The sequence below is a fragment of the Bubalus kerabau genome, chromosome 9 (genome assembly GCF_029407905.1).
Source record: "Bubalus kerabau isolate K-KA32 ecotype Philippines breed swamp buffalo chromosome 9, PCC_UOA_SB_1v2, whole genome shotgun sequence".
In the NCBI taxonomy this organism is placed as follows: Eukaryota; Metazoa; Chordata; class Mammalia; order Artiodactyla; family Bovidae; genus Bubalus; species Bubalus kerabau.
In genome coordinates, this window is record NC_073632.1 from 39,917,796 (window position 1) to 39,930,393 (window position 12,598).

The 12,598-nt window shown below is 36.1% G+C and overlaps 1 protein-coding gene across 6 annotated transcripts in view; it reads left to right on the forward strand.

Annotated features, from left to right (window-relative positions):
* FAM184A (family with sequence similarity 184 member A) overlaps positions 1-12,598 on the forward strand; it is a 124,655-nt gene that overhangs the window by 68,735 nt on the left and 43,322 nt on the right. For all 6 annotated transcript variants that reach the window (XR_008698076.1, XM_055535057.1, XM_055535055.1 and 3 more), the window contains exons 7-9: positions 8,305-8,466; positions 10,408-10,529; positions 11,311-11,461. Coding sequence is in view for 5 of the 6 variants with exons in the window: in XM_055535057.1 (XP_055391032.1) it covers positions 8,305-8,466; positions 10,408-10,529; positions 11,311-11,461 (435 nt within the window). In the remaining variant the exon portion in view is untranslated. The remainder of the gene's footprint in view (positions 1-8,304; positions 8,467-10,407; positions 10,530-11,310; positions 11,462-12,598) is intronic.

Genomic DNA, 12,598 nt, shown 5'->3' on the forward strand with positions numbered 1-12,598 from the left:
TTCATAGTCTATTGAAATCATACAGTGTGTTCTTTTATCACTGTGATCTTAGGTTAGAAATCAGTATCAAAAGATACCTGAAAAAAACCCACATATTTTCAAATGCAATGTGACATTTATCAAGAGAGGTCTTTGACTTAGCCATTGAAACTATCAATAAAGTTAAAAGACTGAAAAAACACAGAAAGTGATTGCAGAGAAGAAAGCACTTAAATGAGAAATTAATATCAAAATGAGAAATTAATATTGCAGATACTTTAAAAATCCCATGTATTTGGAGATTAAATGTCCACTTTTAAGTGATGGGTGTATCTAAGATGTCGTAGAAAGGAAAATATTTGTCACAATAAAAATGAAAAGAAAATTTATCAGGATTCATTGCATGTAGCTGAAGCTGTTCAATGCAGCTAAATACAACGCAAAATCTTAAATAAGGTATGAAAACAAATGGTGGACACTAGCATAAAACGTTGTGAAATTTAAACAAAATCTGTACTTTAGTTAATAAAACTGTATTACGTGTTAATTTCCTGTTCTTTTTTTTTTAAACATAGTATTTCTTTATATTCTCAGATTTTTAAGCCTAGACTTGAATAAGATTGCTTTGTGCTTTTCCTTTTTTATACCATCCTTTTCTGGTTTTGGAGTCAAAGTTATATTAGCCTTATAAAATGAAGCAGGACTTGTGCCCTTTCTGTTCTCTGGAAAAGCTGTGTGAGATCAAAATGCCTTTAACCTTAATGACGTTGTGGTTCATATGAAAATAATTTGTGAAACTTTTTAAGGCAAGCATAGTAACCTCTCATATGAGAGAAGTTTAATATTCTGAGTGCATCCACTTGTTTAATGCAATGAAGTCTATATTCCCGTTCATTAAAGCAGAATTTTAAGCTGTTTTCTTCAAATATTTTGTATTCTTTTTGGTTTATCTTCTTGATTTATCAGCTTCTAAAAACTGATACTATGATGATGGGTTTGCTTATTTCTTCTTACATTCTATATCATTTTTTTCTTTGTATATTTAGAGGCTTTTGTTATATGCATACAAATATAAAATTGCTTTAGCTACTTAATGAATCATTCTTTTTGGCTTAGTCTTTGTTATTTGATATTGTATAAGCTGACTGACATATATTTTTTCATCTGCTGACTTTGCTTTTCTGCATCCTAATGTTTACATGTGCTTCTTGCCAATCACATATAGCTACATTTTAAAAAATACCAAGTCAGAAAATTTTGCCTTTTAAATAAAGATTTTATCCCACTTACATTTATTGGATGGAAAATAGGAACATTTATGGAAAGAACATTATGGAAGAAAGACTTAGGGAGGTAGTTTGTAAAGACTGAAAGTGATTGTTTTAGGAAAAAAATTAGAGAATGTCCTATTTTTATAAGTTGATGTATCTTGATACCCTTACAAGTGAAATAGCCTAAAAACATAAATAGTTCAACTATGTATTTAGATGATAAATTCATGAATTCCAGAATCATAACAGAATATTAAGGGAAGCTAGTGAATTTAAAATCTCAGGTGGAAGATAACCATTTAATCCTATGAAATGGTACTTTGGGATCACCCCCGAAGGCAAAATGTAAGCTGAATCATCAATCAATCTGACCATTATGATCTTTTAAAATGTTCTTATAATATTTAAGTTGTTGATTTGGGGGAGTTTCCTGGTAGTCCAGTGGCTAAGACTCCTCACTCCCAATGCAGGGGACCCAGGTTCAACCCCACATTGCCACAACTAAGATATCTTCTTTGTCTCAACTAAAGACCCTGCAGGCTACAACTAAGATGTGGTTCAGGCAAATAAATAAATACACTAAAAAAAACTTTAAGCTGTTGATTTTCTTCTGAAAATAACTTTTGAAGTCTATATATATTTTTTCAGTATTTTGTTAAAATGAAAATCATTTGGACTTGTTTGTTGTACAGTGGTCTATCACAGTTGTTATGCTGCCTGACAAATGGTAGTAGATCAGTAAATACTTGATGTAATTAGTAGCCATGTTTTTTGAATCTGTCTCCTAAGGTAAAAGAAATAAAAGCAAAAATAAACAAATGCGACCTAATTAAACTTAAAAGCTTTTGCACAGCAAAGAAAACCATTGACAAAAAGAAAAAACAACTTACTGAATGAGAGAAAATATTTGCAAATGATATGACAGATAAGGGGTTAATATCCAAAATATATAATCAGCTCATACAACTCAATATAGAAAAAACAGCCCAGTCAAAAAATGAGCAGAATGGGCTTCTCAGTGGCTCAGTGGTAAAGAATCCACCTGCAGTGCAGGAGATGGTAGGAGACATGGGTTCAATCCTTGGGTCGGAAAGATGCCCTGGAAGAGGGGATGGCAACCCACTGCAGTATCTTTGCCTGGAGAATCCCATGGACAGGGGAGACTGGTGAGCTACAGTCCATGAGGTCCTAGAGTCAGACACAACTGAACCGAGTGAGCATACACACACAGCATACAATAAAATATACTGAGTATATATAGAAAAAATTAAGTAAATAGATCAAAACAAAATGAGCAGAAGACCTAGACAGCCATCCACATGTATTCTTTGGAAAAAGGTCTAACAGGCACCTGAAAAGATGCTCAACATTGCTAATTGTTAGAGAATGCTAGTCAAAAATAACAAGATACCACTCCTTACCTGGCAGAATGGTTACTATGAAAAAGTCTATAAATAACAAATGTTGGCCAGGATGTAGAGAAAAGGGAATCCTTGTACACTGTTGGTGGAAATGGAAATTGGTGCAGTCAGTGTAGAGAACAGTAAGGAGGTTCATCAAAAAACTAAAAATAGAACTACCATGATTCAGCAATTCCACTCTTGGGTAAATATCCAAAGAAAATAAAAAGCATTAATTCAGAAAGCTCCATGCACTCCAGTGCTCATATAAGCATTATTTATAATGGCCACCATATGGAAGCAGCCTAAGTGTCCATCAACAGATGAATGGGTAAAGAAGATGTGTGTGTATATAAAATTCAGTTATTACTTAGCAATAAAAAAGAATGAAATGTTATCATTAGCAGCGGTGTGGATGGACACAAAGAATTGTGCTTAGTGAAATAAGTCAGACAGAAAAAAGACAACTATTCCCAGTTATCACTTACATGTGAAATCTAAAAGAAGAAAACAAACAAATGTATAAAAGAAAACAGAAGCAAACTCACAGATATAGAGAACAAACTAGTGGTTACCAGTAGGGAGAGGGGTGGCAGGGGCAAGACGGGGGTATGAGGTTAAGAGGTACAATCTACTATGTATAACATAAATAAGCTACAGGGATATATGGTATAGCATGGAGAAATATAGCCATTATTTTTGTAATAACTTTAAAACAGTACAGCCTATAAAATTTTAATTTTATTTAAAATTTTATTTATTAAAATTTATTTAAAATTCTATATTGAGTCACTATTTTGTATGCTACTGCTAAGTCGCTTCAGTCATGTCTGACTCTGTGCGACCCCATAGAGGGCAGCCCACCAGGCTCCCCCGTCCCTGGGATTCTCCAGGCAAGAACACTGGAGTGGGTTGCCATTTCCTTCTCCAATGCATGAAAGGGAAAAGTGAAAGTCAGGTCGCTCAGTCCTGTCCAACTCTTCGCGACCCCATGGACTGCAGCCTACCAGGCTCCTCTGTCCATGGGATTTTCCAGGCAAGAGTGCTGGAGTGGGGTGCCATAGCCCTCTTTGACTGTTTTGTATACCTGAAGCTAATATATTACTGGAAATCCACTGTATGTCAATAAAATATAAAAATTAAAAAGCTTTAAAATAAAATTTATAGGGTTTGGTGTGGTGAGTGGGAGAAAGTGACTCAGGTGTCTCCTTGGGTGTTTGGGACAGGTAATGATGCCACTATTGCAAGACAGGAAGTACAAGGAAGAAAACACATTGGGTGGCAAGACATTGAGTTGTTCAGATATACTGACTTTGAGGTGATTGTAAGACATCTCTGTTGGAACTTAGTTTAGGATGTGGATTTGGAGCTAAAGATCAGGCAGTTCTTGAAGCCATTTAAGAAGAAGAGTTCACCCAGGGATAGCTGATGAGAAGGTTGCTGGTAAAAGAGGAGTACCAATATTGAATTAACGGAGCCAGGGAACAAAACTGAAAAGGAGGAATCAAAGCATGAGAATAAGGATGAATGCATATTAGAAAACCGCGGAAGCAAATACTTAAAGAGGGTTGGAAGTGCCTCACAATGTCACACAGTGATTTAGAGGCAGACTGTGAGGCCTGAAAAGGTCATTGAGTCAAGAGTGCTCTGAGGACATTTCTATCATGTCAGTAGAACAGTAGGACAGAAGCTAGAGTTAATAGGTTTAATCTGAATCATAGTGGATGACAGTACTTTTTTAAGACTACGTATCAATGGAAGAGAAGAGGAAAATAAAGTTAGATTCCTTCTTCAAGCTGGTACCAAAAAAATCCCAGATGGGCTAAGCATTGAAATGTAATATTAAATCGTGAATATAAATAAAATATGAAAATACCAGGGACAAAAATAAAAGGGCAGAGAAGGCCTTTTGAAATATCATGGCAGTATCATGAATTAAAAAAATATTTGTACAGTTAAAATTAAAACTTCTGTATATCAAATTGTGCGTGCATGCTCAGTCACGTCCTACTCTTTGCGACCCTATGGACTGCGACCCACCAGGCTCCTCTGCCCATGGGATTTCCCAGGCAAGAATACTGGAGTGGGTTGCCGTTTCCTTCTCCAGGGGTCTTCCCAACCCAAGGACTGAACTTGTGTCTCCTGCATCTCCTGCATTGCAGGTGGATTCTTTACTGTGCAGCCACCAACAAAACTGTGAGAGAGGAAAAACTGGGAGGGTGGAGTAAATGATTGGCAAACTATATGAGTAACAGAATTTAAGTCTTTAACAGCAGAGGAGTATTTACAAAACAGTAAGAAAAATGCAGTGTAGTTTTTTAAAATGGGCTAAAGAAAATACATGGAAAACAATTTTAATATCACTGTCATTTGAAAACTGGAAATGAAATCAGTAAGATGTCATTTCATTACCATAAAATGAACAATGATTAAGAAAAACATAAGACCATGCAGCATTGATAAGGGTAAAGAAATAAACACCAAAAGCTGCTGATGGGAATATAAAATGATTTTCCTGGAAAGGAATTTAGCAGCATGTGTAAAAGCCATAAGGAGGAGAATATACATTCCAGTGTATTGAAGCTAAGGAAATGCTTAAAGATTATTGACAAAATTTACAGTAGAAATTCAGCAAAAATTACAGAATGGTGGTAAGTGATTAACAGGAGTTTGCTACAAGAATAAACTGAGGAAAGCTCCCACAAAGGCCCTGAGACATGAGCAGTTTCTAGGAATTGGAGGGATGTCAGTATAGATGAAGTACAAAAGTAACTATAGTATAATAATACTTAATTTAGTTCTTACTGTGACCCAGGCATTGTTTCAGTATATTCTCTCCTTTATACTCTTAAGTCTCAAAATAATCCCATGCAGTAAATACTAGTTACTAAATCACAAAAAGTTACGTGACTTGCCCAAGTCACATAGTAATTGGGTAAAGCCAGAATTGCAATCCTAGCAGTGAAATTTCAGAACTCAATTAATTCTTAACCACAGAGCCTCTCTTCCCCCCAATGAATATAAAAGCCATGGAGGAGTGTTGCCAAACCAAGACCAGAGAGTTAGGCAGGAGCTATGCCGAGGTGCCTTGTAAGCCCCTTGAAAGATTTTAGAAGTTATCCTGAAGGAAACAGAAAGCATTTGGAAGATGCTGGGTACAAATATGTGGACGGTTGCATGGGGGTAGAGCTGACACTCATATTCATATTTGTAATTTTAATAAGTTGAATCTGGAGTGTCATAAAGAATGGATTAGAGAGAAGAGTAAGTGTGGGTAGATATTCCAGAGGAGGCTTCTATCACTGTAATTCCTTCGGTGTGCACGTTGACAAGAAGAATCTGAGTGTTGATCTCTGTTGCACATGACAGAAATCCCAGCTCAAACTGGCCTAAGGAAATTTCTTGAGTCATGTGGCTGAAAAGTCCCAGGAGAATGTTAGCATCAGTCAACGACCAGATTCCGAACGCAACTTGTTGACACTGGAGCTCAGTTTCTCTTTTTCTGTTGAGTTGGGTTTTCTCTGTTTGTGTGGTAATTGTTCAGTAATGCATCCTCTTAGGTATATGTGCAACTGGAAATGGCCTTTTTTAGGAGCTCCTTTAAAAGTCCTGAGGTCTCTTTAATCATGTGCCTGCCCCTGACCAGTCCCCATGGTCAACAGAATGAGATGACCTTATTTGTGTATGCTTTAGTGAATGTTTCAGTCCTGGAGTTGGGTTGAAGCCCTGCTGAGACCTCCTGGCCCCTTAGGGAGGATGGATTCCCCTAGTGACAAAAGGAGGTTCTGATAATGAAGGGCAACTGATGTGTTCTGTACATAACCAGTTTTATTATATTTGGAAAACAAACTTTAATCAGTTATGTTCTTTGAAAGTGCTTATTTAGTTGTACAGAATTTTAAAGTTTTTTCCTATTTAAACATATTCATTCTGTCTATAATTAGATTCTTATTTCTTGAACACTCTTTAATTCCTTGTGTAATTACATGAATACTGTTATTTACAAGTTTTTTTTTTTTTAATGTATTCCTTCTGTGTATATAACCCTTATTTATCTGAAAACTTTCTGGATTATGGAAGAAAATTATTCTCCTCGTTGATAGCTTTAATTGTCCCTTCCTTATTGATTGGTACCTAATATTTGTATGTCGCTTTCTAGTTAAAAAATCTTTTCCCACGTATTGTAGAACTTAATTATTATAATAACTCTATAAGGTAGGTATTTATACTGCTATTTTGTTTTGACAGACCCAGAACTTGAAACTAGATTTTTTGCTAAGTTCAGTACTCTTTAACTCTGTTAATAGTCACTTTTCTTACATTCGTTCATTCACTGCTACAAAACACTTTCATGGCAAGCCAGATCAATACAAAAAGTAGAGAAGAAACAAACTATAGACTAGGGAAATGTGACATAAATACAATGACAGAAAAATTTTAAAACACTATATATGAATATTATGTACAAATATGCTAGTAAATTTTAAAATTTAGGGAAAACTGATGTCTTTGTATGAAAATTTAAATTTCTAAAATGACTCAAAGTAGTTAAACAGCCTGGCCAAACCAACTATATAGCCATGAAAGAAACTGAACAGTCCCACATATACTAAAGAGGCACTAGATCCAGAGGATTTTAGTGAATGACTTTTACTGAATCTTCAAAAAGCAAGTAAATCTTAGCTATGAAAATATTTCAGAGCCCAGAAAAACTGAAAGTGCCCAGCTCATTTTATGAGGTTGGCATTCCTTTAAAGATGCTAACAAGATAAAGTGCTCCCATCACCACAATTGCTCAGCATGTACATACATCTGCATGGAAAGGAGACAGGAAGTTGGGGACAGGGAATTTCAGGTTAGAGAGGGGTTGAAGGATTTCCAGTTTTCTTTGTAATGTATGTATTTACAGTGAGAAATATTCAGGTATTATTTTTAAATTACCAGTTGTCATTTCTGTAGGGTTTTGATAGGCTTGACTGTTTTATATAAATGAGATGTTTTTGTCATAGCCTTTTCCTGTGAAGTAATTTAAAGTATTTTCATTTATTGATTTTAGTTCTCATCACTTGCGGGTATGAATCTGCTTAATTAACACATTGTCTATTAGCTAATTTCAAGAGTGTATAAATTTAACTCAACAATTTCATAACACAGTTTTTTTTTTTTTATGGAAACACAGAAATCACAGCATACCCTAATTTAAGCTTCATTATCAGTTTATCAATATTGATCGAAATCTATCACTTTTATAAATAGAAGGAGAACAGGACTCAAATGAAATATTTGATTCCGTTTTAAAGAGCAATTTTTAAAATATTTGTATTTAAAAAAATATTTTCCCCCTCAGTCTTGGGCATAATCTTTATCTTACTTCAATTCTTTGTTATAGGTATTTGATTATATGATATGAGCAGGAATTCCCAGGAGCTTGAGGTATCCATTTATTTACATGGTTGCCATGACAAAGGGAAATCACAAATATGGAGGTCTTTTCAAAAAACAACAGATGAAGACTGTCATGATTGAGTGCTTCTTCCAAATTCATCAAGAAAGATCCATCAGTAAAATTACATCTAAAGAAAAGTCTTTAAGAAGCGTGACTGTTTGCTAGTCGATACACTGGGATGTATTAAAAGTACTGTATTTACTTGCAGATTGGCCGCCTCCAAGAAATGGTAAGCAAAAGTGAACAAGGTCTTGGCTCTGCCGAAGGACTCATTGCCAGCCTTCAGGACTCCCAGGAAAGACTTCAGAATGAGCTTGATCTGACTAAAGGGAGGCTGAAGGAGACCAAGGATGCTCTATTAAATGTTGAGGTAATGTCTTTATCCTACTGTAATCTAAATATCAGCGAGGTAAAAATATGATTTAGTTACTTTGCTTAAAGTTTATTTTAAACATCACATTATATATATAGTGTATTCGTTTCCTAGGGCTGACATAGCTAAGTTAGACTATAAACATGGTGGCTTAAAACAACAGGAATTTATTCTCTCACGGTTCTGAAGGTTGAAAGTTCAAAATCAAGGTGTTCCCAGGGCCATTCTCTCTTTTAGACCTCTAAGGGAGGATCTTTCTTGCCTTTTCCAGCTCCTGGTAGTCAGGTGTTCCTTGGCTGGTGGCAGCACAACTTCAGTCTTCTCTGTATTCTCATGGCATCCTTCCTGTGTCCTTATATCTTGTAAGGTTACGTGTTGTATTGGACGAAGAGCATCGCCGACTCCAGCCTGACTCCATCTTACCTAATTATATCTTCACTGACCCTATTTCCAAATAACATCAGATTATGAGGAACTGGGGTGCTAGGACTTCCACATATCTCTTTGGAAACACAATTCAACCCATAATAATATTCAACCCATAATATTAATAGTATGCACAGTTCTCTTAACTGGTAAGAATTTGAACTCTGGTCTATAGCAACTAAGTGATTCTCCATGACCTACAGATACTGGGAAAGGTTTGTCTTTTCCCTTCAAGTCTCATGAAGCAGAGCAAATATTTAGACTGCCTTAGAAGATAGAGAAATGAACCATACAACTAGGAGGTCAGTAGCTAGAGATTTCTTACTTTGAGTAATTCTATTCCATTCAACATTGTCTTTGGTGGAAAAAATAATTCCTCGAAGCAGAGTACTTAGTGAAAATGACAGTTGGCTAAGATTGCTAAATTCAGGTTTCACCATTTACTGCTTACTAACCAGGTCAACCGGAGAAGGCGATGGCACCCCACTCCAGTACTCTTGCCTGGAAAATCCCATGGATGTAGGAGCCTGGTGGGCTGCAGTCCATGGGCTTGCTAAGAGTCGAACATGACTGAGCGACTTCACTTTCACTTTTCACTTGCATGCATTGGAGAAGGAAATGGCAACCCACTCCAGTGTTCTTACCTGGAGAATCCCAGGGACGGGGGAACCTGGTGGGCTGCCATCTGTGGGGTTGCATAGAGTCGGACACGACTGAAGCGACTTAGCAGCAGCAGCAGCCAGGTCAACAATTTCAACACTGACTTCCTGCTTTCCCATAAATCTGGATATGCTCCTCAACAATGCCACAGCAAGTGGGTGATCCAGAAAGGGTCACTGTGATAACCAGCATCTCTTCCTTTTCTGTTGTGCCCTGAGAGCGGGTGCCCTGCTGGCAGGGGTCAACGGTTGCTGGTGTTGTCCAGACAGGTCATGTCCAGCCCCACACTCCAGAAAACCACTTGATTTATGCTCCTCTACGGAGATGTCACATAATTCATAGTCTATTACTATAACATAAACCAATGGACCACTGGTTTGAAGTTACATGATAAAAATAGAAGCCTAAAGTTCTCATGATTATTTTAATCAGGTCAGTGAGGTACAGTTATAATGCCTAAGCTTTGAATAGATAGCATACTTTTGATATGAATGGGAATGAATTTTAATGATATATTTGCCTATGTAGTGTGTGTTCAGGTAAAGATAATTGAATTCTTAGATACCTATGATATGGAAAGCTTAGGTTATTAATTAAATGCTGATTTTAAGCTTTTAAAAATAACTTGTCAATGTATGAGCCTTAATAAAATATGTCTTGCACAAGGACATTTAAAAGATAAAATGGGTACCATGATTTTATTGTCAGGAAATTGCAAATAATTGTTATAGATAGCGCTATCGATTATTGTGCTGTAAGAATTTAAAAGTTATAAGGCAGGCACTCTCCTTACTTGAAATAAGCAGCAGTGACTTTGAAGACTAGTCTTTATTGATAGCTTTTATTCTTCAGAATAAGCTAGAGCAAGAGAGGCGACAGCATGAAGAAACACTGGCTGCCATGAAAGAAGAGGAGAAACTACAAGTGGACAGAATGGCCCATGACTTAGAGATGAAATGGACTGAAAACCTCAGGTACATGCTTTACTCTCTAATGTCATCTTACTATACACATATGCAAAAAGAAATGGTTTTCTATTTATATGGCTTACATTGTCTCATTGTTAAAGATACAGTAGCAGCCTTTTTAAAAAAAGATCTGTTTATTTGGGTGTGCTGGGTCTTAGCTGCAGCAGGTGAACTCTTAAATGTGGCATGTGGGATCCAGTTCCCTGACCAGGGATCGAACCCAGGCCCTCCGTATCGGGAGCACAGAGTCTTAGCCACTGGACCACCAGGGAAGTCCATAGTAGCAGCATTTTTAATTAATTTTTCCCATGGTTAAATGTAGAGAAATTGGAGTTCTGTTTTTCTGCTTAAATACAGATAATTTTTTATTTCATTGCCTTCACCATAATATAAGTGAAGTGAAGTCACTCAGTTGTGTCCCACTCTTTGCGACCCATGGACTATAGCCTGCCAGGCTCCTCTGTCCATGGGATTCTCCAGGCAAGAATACTGGAATGTGTTGCCATTTCCTTCTCCTGACTAATATAGGTGGAGAACTAATCTGAAGTCAGAGGACTTATTGTTCTAGAACTTATTCTACCTTCAGTAATTTGATTAATCAGTGATCTTGATAAGTTACCAGTTTACCTTATGGCCCTTAACTTATTGATAACATAAGTACCTCTTACTCTGAGCCAGCTTTTGAGGCAGATTAGTTAAATGCTTAGAAAACCTGCGAACAAACTATCCTGTAGTTATTGAGAGGAAAAATTCTCTTTACAAATTAAACACGTTTATTCTGTTTTAGACAAGAGTGTTCCAAACTTCGTGAAGAGTTAAGGCTTCAACATGAAGAGGATAAAAAGTCAGCAATGTCTCAACTTTTGCAGTTAAAAGAGCGAGAGAAAAACGCAGCCAGGGATTCATGGCAGAAGAAAGTAGAAGATCTCTTAAACCAGGTAATTATAGTCTGTGGATTAGGGAAGATCATTTTCCTTGACATTTGCTAGCTAAAGAAGTATAAAACATTGTGTGTTAATTCACTGTATTTTGTTATTTTTTATAGGACTAGCTTAAATTTTTTAGATTGTATGAAATCAAGGAAATGTTCTTAAACTTAGGAAATAGTGTGCTTAATAATTATATTATGTCTACAGTCCTAAATATTGAGATGCACTTACGGTTGTTTGGTTTAATATTTGAACTGAACAAATTAAGGATTTTAAATGTAAAAGTTTTAGTTTGAAAGTATAACATCTTTTTCCAAGCCATTAGATAGCATTTGGGCAATGGAGGGTAAAATTTATTAAAAGTTATCCCGATTTCCTAAAACCACTTACTAGAAGTGAGCAATTTACTTCTTTCTCACCAGCAGGAAGTTGCATGCTATGCTTCAAAATGACATAAATGTAAGGTGTGGTTTTTCTAAATCTATCTTCTTATGTCAGGCTCACTTATTTCCAGAGCACCTATAATTAAGTGAATTTGCACATTTTCACTCATTTACACTTCTAAATTTATGAATTCTTAACAATCTCCTGCAAAGCCAATAATTAAATAGGACTGACTGCATGAGTCACCAGTTGAAAAGCAAGTGCAGAACTTGACAAGAAGCAGCTCAGCAATTTAGTGCCAGAAATCCACTATTATCTTTCTATTTGTGATCACAATGAATTTCAAAATAAACAGGATAGGCTTTTTTTGTAGGATTATTTATTACATAGGTACATACATGCAGTGTCTTTCCAGAGTACTTTGAGCCTGCCCATTTGTGACTGGTATTTCATAGTAACTTACAGTGTTACTCTGGAAAGGGAGTATACCTCCAGGAATATTTATGAGCTTTTGTGAATAAATTTGAAACCTTTGAAACTCACACAAAAATAAGAAAATGACTCTCACTAACAGCTGGTCCCCATGTTAGCATTGCTTATTAGTTACCTTCTCTGTAGTTATTTTACATCCCTCCTTAGGGATCTAGAAGGACATGTTTTACTGGGTAGAGTGGTAATACTCCTCTATGATGTTCTGTACGTAGGAAGATTTAATTATACCACATAATCCAATTTACAGTAAAAATGAAAAACATCCTTAAA